At 40.3% G+C, this 14,135-nt stretch overlaps 1 protein-coding gene across 1 annotated transcript in view; it reads left to right on the plus strand.

Annotated features, from left to right (window-relative positions):
• The first annotated feature begins 4,060 nt into the window (after positions 1–4,060).
• FRG1 (FSHD region gene 1) overlaps positions 4,061–14,135 on the plus strand; it is a 14,051-nt gene continuing 3,976 nt past the window's right edge. Inside the window, exons 1-6 of the mRNA XM_010858359.1 lie at positions 4,061–4,361; positions 8,627–8,697; positions 10,014–10,139; positions 11,343–11,400; positions 11,722–11,836; positions 13,434–13,538. Of these exons, the coding sequence (XP_010856661.1) occupies positions 4,300–4,361; positions 8,627–8,697; positions 10,014–10,139; positions 11,343–11,400; positions 11,722–11,836; positions 13,434–13,538 (537 nt within the window). The 5' untranslated portion in view covers positions 4,061–4,299. The remainder of the gene's footprint in view (positions 4,362–8,626; positions 8,698–10,013; positions 10,140–11,342; positions 11,401–11,721; positions 11,837–13,433; positions 13,539–14,135) is intronic.

A 14,135-nucleotide genomic window follows, 5' to 3' on the forward strand; every position in this document is an offset into this window, starting at 1 on the left:
ACAGGAGTTGACTCATTGGAAAAGACTCTGATGCTGGGAGGGATTGGGGGCAAGAGGAGAAGGGGACGACAGAGGATGAGATGGCTGGATGGCATCACTGACTCGATGGTCGTGAGTCTGAGTGAACTCCGGGAGTTGGTGATGGACAGGGAGGCCTGGCGTGCTGCGGTTCATGAGGTCGAAAGGAGTCGGACACAACTGAGCAACTGATCTGATCTGATCTGATCTGATGTTGCCTGACAAAGGATGAAATCGTTGGATGGCATCACCGATTTGACGGACATGAGTTTGAGTAAGCTCCAGGAGTTGGTGATGGACAAGGAAGCCTGGTGTCCTGCAGTCCATGGGGTCGCAAAGAGTCGGACACAATTGAGTGACTGCTGCTGCTGCTGCTAAGTCACTTCAGTCGTGTCTGACTCTGGGCGACCCCATAAACTACAGCCCACCAGGCTCCCCCATCCCTGGGATTCTCCAGGCAAGATCACTGGAGTGGGTTGCCATTTCCTTCTCCAATGCGTGAAAGTGAAGTCGCTCAGTCGTGTTCGACCCTTAGCATGGACTGCAGCCTACCAGGCTCCTCTGTCCATGGGATTTTCCAGGCAAGAGTAATGGAGTGGGGTGCCATGAACAGAACTGAACTGATGCTACTTGAGCAAAATGTAGCCATTTCTTATTTGTCCACAAGGTGGTGCTGATGGCTGAGACTACAACAAACCTTTTGAAAAGTTGGTCACAGCAAAGACAGTGATAGATAGATAGTGAAGTCACTCAGTCGTGTCCAACTCTTTGTGACCCCATGGACAGTAGCCAACCAGGCTTCTCCGTCCATGGGATTTTCCATACAAGAATACTGGAGTGGGTTGCCATTTCCTTCTCCAGGGGATCTTCCAGACCCAAGGATTGAACCTGGGTCTCCTGCATTGTAGGCAGACACTTTACCATCTGAGCCACCAGGGAAGTCGAAAGAAACAACCAGAAATAAAAAGGCAGTCTACAGAAATGGAGAAAATATTTGCAAATCATACATCTGATAAGGGATTAATATCCAAAATATATAAGAAATTCAATAGAAAAAGCTATTTTAAATGGTCAAAGGAACTGAATAGATATCTTTCCAAAGGTCAACAGGTACATGAAAAGACACTCAATGTCACTAATTATTAGGGAAATGCAAATCAAACCACAATGAAATATCACCTCAGACCTGGAAGACAAGAGATAATAGCTTGCTACAACATTTCATTTATATCTTTCTCAGGGCACTTTGATAGCTAATAATAATAGCTAACATTTATGATGCACAACTTATCAGAAATTTTAAAAGTCTTTTCCTATATTAACTCTCAATATTCATCATTACCCTAGGAGATATCCCATTTTACAGCTGGAGAAACACAGTTACATGGAAGTTATATAACTTACAAATGAGGGAGACCTGGGTTTGATCCCTGGGTAGGGAAGATCCCCTGGAGAAGGGCATGGCAACCCACTCCAGTATTCTTGCCTGGACAGTATTCCAAGGACAGAGGAGCCTGAAGGGCTACAGTCCATGGGGTCACAGAGAGTCAGACCCGACTGACTTTCACACACACACACATAACTTTACAAAGTCATCAAACTCAAAAAGACAGCAAGGTTTGTCTACCACAGCAGTCTGTCTCAAGCAGCTAAACTCATTTTTTTTCGGGGTGGGGAGCGGGGGGTGCGGTCTGTGCTTGGTCTTCCTTGCTGCACACAGGCTTTCTCCAGTTGTAGCGAGTGGCGGCTCCTCTTTGTTGCAGTTTTGCAGGCGGTGGCTTCTCTTGTTGCAAAACATGGGTTCTAGAGCACAGGCTCCGTAACTGTGGCACATGGTTTAGCTGCTCTGCAGGCAGTTGTGGGATTTTCCCAGACCAGAGATCGAACCCGTGTCTCCTGCACTGACAGGTGGATTCTTTACCACTGAGCCACCAGGGAAGCCCTATACTCTTAATTATATGTTAAACCGCCTCTCGCTGCACATTATTTACTTAGATAAAGGCCCTTAAGATTAGGCCCTGAGTCAAAACATCTTTTGTATTTTCCTACCACTAGGCGGTGTAGGAGACACCAAGTTGCAGACACAGCTGGTAAATAAATAAGGAACTAATATCCAAAGGTCTGCTATTCCTTACCCATCCAACATGTCTACTTCTGTTTTTCTATCGCAACCCAACCTAGTCAAGTCACACTCTGTTCCACTCCCTTCATTATCGTACCCCAGGCTTTGGAATCTTAATATTTTAACTGATGTTTAGGCACGGTCTATTGTGAAGCAGGCATTGGGTGTGGGTGTAGATGAGACAAGTATAAATAAGCACACGGCTCCTGTGCTTTAAAAAGCACACAGTAAAGCTTTAGGATAAGAAATGAAGGCTCTTTGGGGAGACACAGGAAGTTACTCAAAGATGGCTTTTTGGAAGAAATAAGCCTGAACTTGTTTTAAAGGCTGAAAAGGAGGGGGCAGGGCCCACACAAAGAGGGTGGGTAAGCAGCTAGAGCAGCATTCTGGACAGGACAAGTAAAGGCAGAGCTTTCAAGCATTTCCAGTCAGGCTGTGCGGCTGGGGTTAAGGCAGCATGGGTTCCGGGGTGGGAAGGAGGCCAAGATCACCAGTTCACTACGTGCACTAGGATTCTCCTTCCCGAAACCAGGAGGCCTCCCTTTAATAGACTTCAGGGATAATGGCTTTTCATACTGTCCGTGGGGTTCTCCAGGAAAGAATACCAGAGTAGGCTGCCATTTCCTTCCCCAGTGCAAAATAGAAGGGGAAAAAAAGGGAAGCAGTGACAAATTTTATTTTCTCAGGCTCCAAAATCACTACAGATGGTGACTGCAGCCACGAAATTACAAGACCCTTGCTCCTTGGAAGAAAAGCTATGACAAACCTAGACAGCGTATTAAAAAGGCAGAGATATCACTTTGCTGACAAATGTCTGTATAGTCAAAGCTGTGGTTTTTCCAATAGTCATGCACGGATGTGAGAGTTGGACCATAAAGAAGGCTGAACACTGAAGAACTGATGCTTTCAAACCATGGTGTTGGAGAAGACTCTTGAGAGTCCCTTGGACTGCAAGGAGATCAAACCAGTCAATCCTAAAGGAAATCAACCCTGGATATTCATTGGAAGGACTGTTGCTGAAGCTGAAGCCTCAATACATTGGCCACCTGATGCAAAGAGCCGACTCACTAGAAAAGACCCTGAAGCTGGAAAAGATTGAGGCCAAGAGGAAAAGGGGACGACAGAGGATGAGATGGTTAGATAGCATCAATGACTCAATGGACATGAATTTGAGCAAACTCCGGGAGATAGTGGAGGACAGAGGAGCCTGGGGTTCCACAGTACATGGGGTCACAGAGTGGGATAGGACTTAGAGACTCAAGGAAAACAAGGGGGATAATGATCAGCTGTTTCTTTAGAGAGATCACTCGGCACTACAGTAGATGGTTTGGAAGGGAGAGACGATGGAATCAGGGAAGTAGATTATAAAACTGTTGAAGAGATGGGAGCAGGGACTGAAGCTGTGTAAGCCTCTTAAGATCCACCCTATACGGAGAAAGACCTCTCTGATGCATTAACTTTCCCTGTCACCCGCCTGCCCATCTCCACCCAGAATCCTGCAGCGCTAGTGAAATCTTCCGCCCAAACCTTGGCACTTAATTGTCTTTTATTTTATTCCCTGTTTGTTTCCTCTGCATTACTCGAGTCTCCGTAAGTACGAAGAGTACAATAAATGTTTACGGAATTGAGACGGCTTGTGAAGTCGCCCAAGGCCAAACAATGCGCCCTGTGTTAGTCAACGCCCCCGCTGCACACGCGGGCCCAGCCCTTGGCTGCGGGCGCGCAGTCAGAACCAGTCCATGGAGCGGCTTCGGGAGGGTTGATTTGAGTCAAAGCATCGCTGAGCTAATTACCGCCTCCTCCCAAGACCTCGCAGGCGGACTCTCTCCAGAGCGGCTCCAGTCGCCCAGCTCGGCTGCGAGACCCGCCGAGTCCACCAGAGGGCGCGTCTCCCCGGCTTCCGCATTCGGAAAAGCCCGTTCTCAGGGCGCAGGCAAAAAAAAAAACGCGGGTCTATTTCGGCCCTCTGCGGATGCCGTACCCAGTCTGTAAACAGGAAGTGGAACTCTATTTGGGACTTGACGTTGGGGTGAAAAAAGGCCAGGGGCCGGGGGGAGACGCGCCCTCTCTGCTGGAGCGTACGTTTTCGGGGAGCTTGGGCTTCACTTTTGTGCCTCCGTCGCCCGCTCCTGCTCCGCTTCACGTCTTTTGCCACGACCATGGCCGAGTACTCCTATGTGAAGTCCACCAAACTCGTGCTCAAGGGAACCAAGGCCAAGAGGTAAGGACGCGGGTTTGCGTGGGAGATTCTCGCCCTCTTTCTTGACGCCGCTCGGCCTTCCCCTCCCTGGGGCGAGTGTCCTGGGGCCGCTGGCAGCTGTCATTCAGGCTCCCAGTCCTTGGGCCTGGCCTCTTGCCGTGATCCTCAGATGTCAGCGCCCACCTGGGGGACCAGGAGCCACAAGGTTGGATTTCCCTTCATGAACCCCCAGCTCCAGACCTATGCTTGGTAGGGCTGTGTTAGTCTGATCGTATGGGTTATAAAAGTAACTTCTTTTATTAGGGATAACTGTTTTCATCATTGCCTCCCTGCCACCTTTAAAAAAAATTAATTTTAATGCACTATGCAGATACGGATTTTGAAAAGGCTATGGGTTCGAATCTGGACTCCACCAATTACTAATCTTGTGGCAGGTTCCTTAGTATCTTTGAGATTCCTCTTGGGGGGATTAGTGATGCTCGAAAAGGGTTGTTTTGAGGGTTAAACGAGGTGACGTGTACAGTAAATAAGTAGAGCCAAATGCAAGGAAGAAGTTACCCTGGTGATTTATGAGATTTTTTAGGAAAAGATATCTGGCCACTCATACGTACACCTTTTTTTTAACTAGTAGATTTGCTCAGGGTTGATCATTTACACAAATGCTGAGCATTTCATCCTGCTCTCAGTGATAAGAGTTTTAGGTACTTTTAGATGGGATGGAAAGAAAGTGTCAAGAAGCAAACTGAAGCCACGACTCTCAAGAACTCTGCCTAGGAGTCTGGGATTAACAATTTATCCTGAATACATACGAAACTGTTACTGTCTGAATTCATAGGGAGGAGAGAGTTAGCTTGTGAAAGCTTATTTTGTGATGAAAATACAAACAAGTGTGTCTTATAGTCATTATAACTGTCAATATAATTAACACACATGTAGCATTTCATATGTGCCAAGAACTGTTCTAAGCAATACCTATTAACTTTTTTAAAAGTCACTCTTGGGCTTTTTATTGTTGAGATATACTACATATACTATAAAATTCGCCCTTTTAAAGTAGAATTCAGTGGTTTTTAGTATATTCACAAGGCTCAGCACTGTTGAATTGCTGAACATTTTCATCCTCTCAGAAGGAAGCCCCACCATCATTTAGCAGTCACTCCACGTTCTGCTCCAGAGAAGGCAATGGCACCCCACTCCAGTACTCTTGCCTGGAAAATCCCATGGACGGAGGAGCCTGGTGGGCTGCAGTCCATGGAGTCGCAAAGAGTTGGACACGACTGAGCAACTTCCCTTTCACTTTTCACTTTCGTGCATTGGAGAAGGAAATGGCAACCCACTCCAGTGTTCTTGCCTGGAGAATCCCAGGGACGGGGGAGCCTGGTGGGCTGCCGTCTGCGGGGTCGCACAGAGTCGGACACAACTGAAGTGACTTAGCAGCAGCAGCAGCAGCCACGTTCTGCTCATCCCCTAATCCCTGGCAACCACTAATCCACCTTTTGTCTGTATCAGTTTGCATCATAAACATTCCATATAAATGGAATCATACAATATGCAGGCTAGGACACAACTGAACAACTGAACGATACAATATGCAGCATTTTGTATCTGGCTTCTTTTACTTAGGATAACATTCTCAAGATTCATCTATGTTGTATCAGTACTCATTCCTTTTATGGCTGAATAATATTCCATTAAGGGCTTCCCAGGTCTGGAAAGAGTAGAAATCTCTTCAAGAAAATTAGAGATACCAAGGGAACATTTCATGCAAAGATGGACTCAATAAAGGACAGAAATGGTATGGACCTAACAGAAGCATAAGATATTAAGAAGAGAAGGCAAGAATACACAGAAGAACTATGCAAAAAAGATCTTCACGACCCAGATAATCATGGTGTGATCACTCACCTAGAGCCAGACATCCTGGAATGTGAAGTCAAGTGGACCTTAGAAAGCATCACTACAAACAAAGCTAGTGGAAGTGATAAAATTGCAGTTGAGCTGTTTCAGATCCTAAAAGATGATGCTGTGAAAGTGCTGCACTCAGTATGTTAGCAAATTTAGAAGACTCAGCAGTGGCCACAGGATTGGAAAAGGTCAGTTTTCATTCCAATCCCAAAGAAAGGCAATGCCAAAGAATGCTCAAACTACCGCACAGTTGCACTCATCTCACATGCTAGTAAAGTAATGCTCAAAATTCTCCAAGCCAGGCTTCAGCAATATGTGAACTGTGAACTTCCAGATGTTCAAGCTGGTTTTAGAAAAGGCAGAGGAACCAGAGATCAAATTACCAACATCCGCTGGATCATCAAAAAAGCAAGAGAGTTCCAGAAAAACATCTATTTCTGCTTTATTGACTATGCCAAAGCCTTTGATTGTGTGGATCACAATAAACTGTGGAACATTCTGAAGGAGATGGGAATACCAGACCACCTGACCTGCCTCCTTAGAAATCTGTATGCAGGTCAGGAAACAACAATTAGAACTGGACATGGAACAAGAGACTGGTTCCAAATAGGAAAAGGAGTACGTCAAGGCTGTATATTGTCACCCTGCTTATTTAATTTATATGCAGAGTACATCATGAGAAACGCTGGGCTGGATGAAGCACAAGCTGGAATCAAGATTGCCGGGAGAAACATCAATAACCTCAGATATGCAGATGACACCACCCTTATGGCAGAAAGTGAAGATGAACCAAAAAGCCTCGTGATGAAAGTGAAAGAAGAGAGTGAAAAAGTTGGCTTAAAGCTCAACATTCAGAAAACTAAGATCATGGCATCTGGTCCCATCACTTCATGGCAAATAGATGGGCAAACAGTAGAGACAGTGGCTGACTTTATTTTGGGGGGCTCCAAAATCACTGCAGATGGTGATTGCAGCCATGAAATTAAAAGATGCTTACTCCTTGAAAGGAAAGTTGTGACCAATCTAGATAGCATATTAAAAAGCAGAGACATTACTTTGTCAACCAAGGTCCGTCCAGTCAAGGCTATGGTTTTTTTGGTGGTCATGTATGGATGTGAGAGTTGGACTATTAAGAAAGCTGAGCACTAAAGAATTGACGCTTTTGAACTGTGGTGTTGGAGGAGACTCTTGAGAGTCCCTTGGACTGCAAGGAGATCCAACCAGTCCATTCTGAAGGAGATCAGTCCTGGGTGTTCATTGGAAGGACTGATGCTAAATCTGAAACTCCAATACTTTGGCCACCTCATGCGAAGAGCTGACTCATTGGAAAAGATCCTGATGCTGGGAGGGATTGGGGGCAGGAGGAGAAGGGGACAGCAGAGGATGAGATGATTGGATGGCATCACCGAGTCAATGGACGTGAGTTTGAGTGAACTCCAGGAGTTGATGATGGACAGGGAGGCCTGGCGTGCTGGGGTTCATGGGGTCGCAAAGAGTTGAACACGACTTAGTGACTGAACTGAACTGAACTGAAGGTCACTCAGTGGTAAAGAATCTGCCTGCCAATGCAGGAGACACGGATTTGATCCCTGGGTGAGGAAGGTCCCCTGGAGAAGGAAATGGCAGCCCACTCCAGTATTCTTGCCTGGGAAATGCCATGGACAGAGTAGCTTGGTGGGCCACAGTCCATGGGGTTGCACATAGTCAGACACGCCTGAGTGGCTAAACTACCACCAGTGCTCCATTGTATGGACATAACACATTTTGTTTATCCATTCATTAGTTGATGGACATTTGGGTTTCCATTTTGGGGACTCTTATGAATAATGCTGCTATGAATATTCTTATGCAAGTTTCTGTGCAGACCTATGTTTTCATTTCTCTTGGGTGTAAACCTAGGAGGAGAATCATTAGATCCTGTGGTTTCCATAAACCTAATTCCGTGTTTAACTTTTCAAGAACTCCAAACTCTTCTGGTTGCATCATTTTACATTTTCACAAGTAATGTATGAAGATCATGCCTTAACTCTTAATCCTTACAGTAAGAGTTGGATTAAATTGTTATCCTCATTTGTATAGGTGGGGAAATTGACAGATTAAGTAAATTCTCCAAAAAAATCACAGAGCTAAGAAATGACAGAATCATGATTCTAAAAGGCAGTCTGGCTCCTGAGTCTGTTTTCTTTAACTGTAACACAATATGAACAGGATCAGAAGTAACTTCTCTGTGTTAGAAGTAAGAGGGTATATCAAGTTATGTTGTTGTAGATCAGTAATTTATATATTAGTGTATATCTTAGAAGAGTCTTCTAAGATTCCATCTTACATTTAGTATGCAAATCAATATATCTAAACTCATCTATATAAATTATCTCCTGTAGTAAGAAGAAAAAGAGCAAAGAGAAGAAGAGAAAAAGAGAAGAAGATGAAGAAACTCAGCTTGATATTGTTGGTGAGTCAATTTTCTATTACTTCATTCTGAGAAAAGTTAGCACTGGTCGAGATCCCCTTAAAAATATTTTCCTAGTAGGGATAAGTAGTAAAAAGAAAGTGGAAGGAATTTATGGCCAACTCACGTTTGTCTTAAAAGTGCTCAAATATTGGAGTTATAGGTTGCTTTTATGTTCTAGCACAGTCGATGTCTGATGCCTTTTCTTCATCATCAGAACAAAGCACAGGAGAGAGGAAACTTAGGGCTCCGACTTAATAGGTGCCATTGTTAGACTACTTAATAGCCCAGAGATTCTGATATATCATTTTAAAGGCCTGATGCTTATAAATATCATTTAACCAAATGTATTTTACAAATTATTTTCTCTCTTTTTGTCATATTGATATGCAGTTGTCCTAGCACTATTGATGAATAGACTTTCTTTCCCATTAAAGTGCTTTGCTGTCTTTGTCAAAGATCAGTTGACTTTATATGTGTTAGTCTACTTCTGGACTCTGTTCCAGCGGTTTGTCTATTGTCTGTTGTTCTGTTTATATATTTGTCTTGATTACTGTCATTTCATAAAGTCTTTAAATCAGGTGGTGTGTATCTCCCAGCTTTATACTTCTGTACTTCTTTATACTCTTGTAGATCCTTTGTATTTCCATATAAATTTTATAATCAATGTATTGCTTTCTACAGTAAATCCTGTTGGATTGACTGTATTGAATTGACTGTATTGAATTTAGAAACTAAGTCATGTGGGGAGAATCAACATGAAGTGTACTTGGTCAGTATAGCACAGAACATATAAAATACAAATTATTTTCTATCACTAACTACTACCTTTTTAATAAAGAATGAATGATCATAGGATGTTGATAATGATTCTGAGTAAAACATTTTTTTTGTACTGAAAAATTATAAGTCAGAAAAAACTCAAATTATCTTGCAAACCTCTCACTAAATTATCTGAATTGTAGTAAAATATACCTAACATAAAATCCATTGCTTTAGCCGTTTTTAAGTGTACAGTTCAGTGTCATTAAGTGCATACCCACTACTGTGCAGCCATCACCATCCATCCATCTTCAAGATGAATTTTTTTTATCTTACAAAACTGAAACTTTTCACCCATTAAACTATAAATGCCCATACCTCACTCTCCCCTAGTCCCTAGCAACCACCATCCTGTTTTTTATCTCTCTGAATTCAACTACTCTAGAACTGCAAAATTAAAAACAAAAGTTAATAAGTTATAATGACAACAGCAGCAAGTAAGAACCTCCTGTCAGAAATACAAAATGTAAATTTAAATGACTGATTTTATCTTTTAGGAATCTGGTGGACAGTCACGAACTTTGGTGAGATTTCAGGAACCATAGCAATTGAAATGGATAAAGGAACCTACATACACGCACTCGACAATGGACTCTTTACCCTGGGAGCTCCACATAAAGAAGGTTTGTGTCTGGTAGAGGCAATGGGATGGAAAAGGCCACTTGAAGTTAATATTTTATGGCATTCATTCACTTAGGCTAAATTCTAATAGCAAATATATGCCAGAGGAGTGAATCCATTGACTTGACTCTTCCACTTTTTTCCTTCCTCACTAGTTACATTATTGGCAACTCCCTCTTTCCAGTGTAAGCATTTGAAAACATTCTGTAAGTTCCAAAAGGGTATCCATGGCAATCAAACTAATGTGAATAATTGAAATAATATAAGGAAAGAAAAAGAAAACCTAGATGAGTCAAAAGTTTGAATTCCTTTACTCTTTAGACCTTTTGCCACAGCTAACCCGGGGCACTGTTAATCTGAAGTTTTCTCTTTTCTTTTAGCCCATGGGAAGAAGCACTAATGAGACATGAAGTAATTAGGAAATTACTAAGAGCTTTTTGTCCAAATGGTCATCCCTTGAATAAATTAAAGCATTTTAGTTTTTTAAACATTAAGTGCTTATTTGTGCTGACTGCATTTTAAAACACAAAGAGATAGTATCTTGGAAGTAACTAAATAAATAAGCATCATGCTGACCTATCTCATTAGATATGTAAAACTAAACTTTAGTTTTTTTGTTTTTTTTTTTAACATATGTTCTCATTGACTGTTAGAGACTTTCTAACAAAACTAAAGTTTAGTTTTACATATAGAAGATAAAGTATTCTCTCTCTCTCTTTTTTTTTTTGGCTTAAAATAACACAAATTTATTATCACACAACTGTAGAGGTCAGAAGTCCAAAGTGAGTCTTGATGATCTAGAATCAAGATGTTAACAGAGCTACATTTGAAGATAAAGTAACTCTTGATACTATGAATTCTATGTCATGTGTTAAGTTATTCAGTCATGTCTGACTCTTTGTGACCCTGTGGACTGTAGCCCGCCAGGCTCCTCTGTCCATGGGATTCTGCAGGCAAGAATACTAGAGTGGGTTGCCTTTTCCTACTCCAAGGGATCTTCCCAACCCAGGGATTGAACCCACATCTGCTTTGTGGCAGGTGGGTTCTTCACTGTCTGAACCACCAGAATACTGTATTATAATTATATAATATTCTTACATTTGTTTTTAAAAGAGAAAGAGCTACCTTTTTTTAAGCTAAAGAGTATTTTTACATGTATATTTATAAGAAATGTCATATTTACTTCAAAATGTTTTCTCTTGTAGTTGATGAGGGCCCTAGTCCTCCAGAGCAGTTTACAGCTGTCAAATTGTCTGATTCCAGGTAAGCTTGAGTTGAACTATAATTAATACACTGTAATACAACATGATACATTATAATAGAATATATCCATTAAAAGTGGTGTTTTTGAAGAATAATGAATTTGGGAAAATGCTGCATAATGTATTATATAGTACTTGTACTTAAAAAGTAGAATATTAACCTGTATGCACAGAACCACATTGTCCAGTATGGTAGCCACTTGCCACACATGGCTTTTGAACATTGGAACTGTGGTTAATCTGAATTTTATACACACGTTTTTATGTTCCACATTTAAATTTCTCTCAGTTTTTAACATTAAACAATTTTATTAATCTGAAGAATTGCCCTGAAATCTGGCTATGGGAAATACCTTGGTATAAATTCAGACGGACTTGTTGTTGGGCGTTCAGATGCAATTGGACCTAGAGAGCAGTGGGAACCCGTCTTTCAAGATGTAAGTACTATTATTTTTTGTTTACAAGCTCCTTCTCAGTGTAAGAGAAAGTCTCTAACAGTCAACGAGAGCATATTTTCAGGAAAAAAAAAAGTAGAGTGCAATAATATAATGCATTAAATTTTTAAAAACTAACATGAATTTATAACCTTCAAAAGATCTCAAAATATAGTGCAACACAGGAAAAAAAAACACAACAATCAACAGAGTGAAAAGACATGCTGTGGACTGGGGAAAAGTACTTACAAGCTAGATATCTGTTAAAGCGTTAATGTCCAAAATATATAAGAAACTCATTCAAGTCTCTGAGATCTGCTCTTACAGAAGTGGATCAGTGATGAAAATAGCCAAATCTGAGCATCAGACCTTTTAGTCTACCTGATACATGATCTCTGTAGTTCTGAGAAGCTAAAGAATTTAAAATAAAGTGTGTGTGTGTGTGTAAAGGTGACAGCAGATAACTGAGGACTTTATTGATGGGTGAGTTGTGTGTATTAAAGGCTGATCAGTTCTGAGCAATGATGAAAAGGTTTTATTACTATGGACCTTTATAACTGTGAAGGTTTCTACACTTGATCTGAGCTCAGAATTTTAAAAAAAACATTCAGTAGCAAAAACCAAAAAAAAAAATTTTTTTTTACTTGGCAAAGAAACTGAATAGCTATTTCTCATTATATCAACAGAAAAGGCCAGCATATCATAAGGCAATATGATGGCTCAGATACTACCATCATACAGAATTTTAGGGATTTTCATTTCACTTTATTTTGGGGGAAGACACTAAGTTTTAAAATTTTAAAGAAAGACTTAAAAGTCTCTGGTGTAACAAGTAAAACTTTAATGCAGAAAAGGGACTCAGCAGAAAAATCAGCAGCACAGATTTAAATCATCTTGGACTAAATCACAGCCACATCCCAGCTTACCAAGAGTCATGCAGATGACAGGAAACTCAGCCCTCACTCCCTCAAATAAGAAATTAAATCAAACTCATGTTATTAGCACTTTGGTCACTGGTTATGATAGATAATTAAATTCTTCCTACACCCAAAAGTCCCTCACACATTGATTCTTAAAAGTTCTGAGCAATAAATTCAGAGGCATCGATGGCTAGCTTTTCTATTCTTTTTCTGCATTTCTTTTTTTTTTAATGTTATTGAAGTATAATTGATTATACTTCAACTATTTTTTTTTTATATTTTCTAATTATGGAGTAAAATCTTAAAGTATTACTATTTGAGTAAAATACATTATATTTTTTTTTCTTTAAAGCTAATTAAAAAAAAACAAAAAACTGACTAAATCAATTATATCCCAGTAAATCTTAGAGACCAAAGGAAATAATTCTATTCCATATAGTTAGAATTTAGTCCTACTAAACCTACTAATAGAATAAATTAAAAGTATTTAATGTGATTATCTTTGAGTAGTAAGATTATAAATGATTCTGATTTGCTTTTCTGTGTGTTTTTTTCTAGGTTTTCTTCACATTCTTGTTCCTGATTCCTTTTAGATTCGGGAAGGAATCAGTTCAATCTCAAGAGTTAAGAATCTTTTTGCAGATATTCTTATAACTTACTTCTTATTTTGTTTCATTTAGGGGAAAATGGCTTTACTGGCCTCCAATAGCTGTTTTATTAGATGCAATGAAGCAGGTGATATAGAAGCAAAAAGTAAAACGGCAGGAGAAGAAGAAATGATAAAGGTAATCATGAGAATTTTCTATAGACTAATGCACGTCACATATATGGTGTGACTACGTCTGTTTAAAATGTTGCAGTCTGATCCACACTCACTGTGTGTAATGCATTAATTAGTGAGGGCCATGGTGGAAGGCAGAAAGAAATGAAAAAAAGCCTTTTTTAAAGTGGCCTAATTCTTATAAATAAAGCATAAAAATCCACGTTACATTTTCTCTATCAGCATAACTTAAATGCATCTATCAAGTATGTGTATACATTTTGTTTTAAATTCTGTGTCATATATTTGATTCTACTTTTTAAATATTCTCAGTTCTCATAATCTTCAGTTTTACAGTCTTACAGTATTCTTTTTAACCTCAAAAATATCGCTAATCTTTTGAAACAAGAATGTTAATACCAGTAACTCTTCCTTTCATCATTTGAAGTTGATTGATGGAGAAAGAAATACCATTCTAGATAACTCAGGAATTAGAAGTTTTAGTATATCTTCCATAGTTTTCTCAAAAGCCATTTTTGCTGCTAAAAATATCCAAAAAAAATTTAAATCTAAAACCTAGATTTTCTTTTGTTGTAATTTTTAAAAGTGTTAGTCATAATAT

The sequence above is a fragment of the Bison bison genome, unplaced genomic scaffold, assembly GCF_000754665.1.
Source record: "Bison bison bison isolate TAMUID 2011002044 unplaced genomic scaffold, Bison_UMD1.0 scf7180017864386, whole genome shotgun sequence".
NCBI lineage: Eukaryota > Metazoa > Chordata > Mammalia > Artiodactyla > Bovidae > Bison > Bison bison.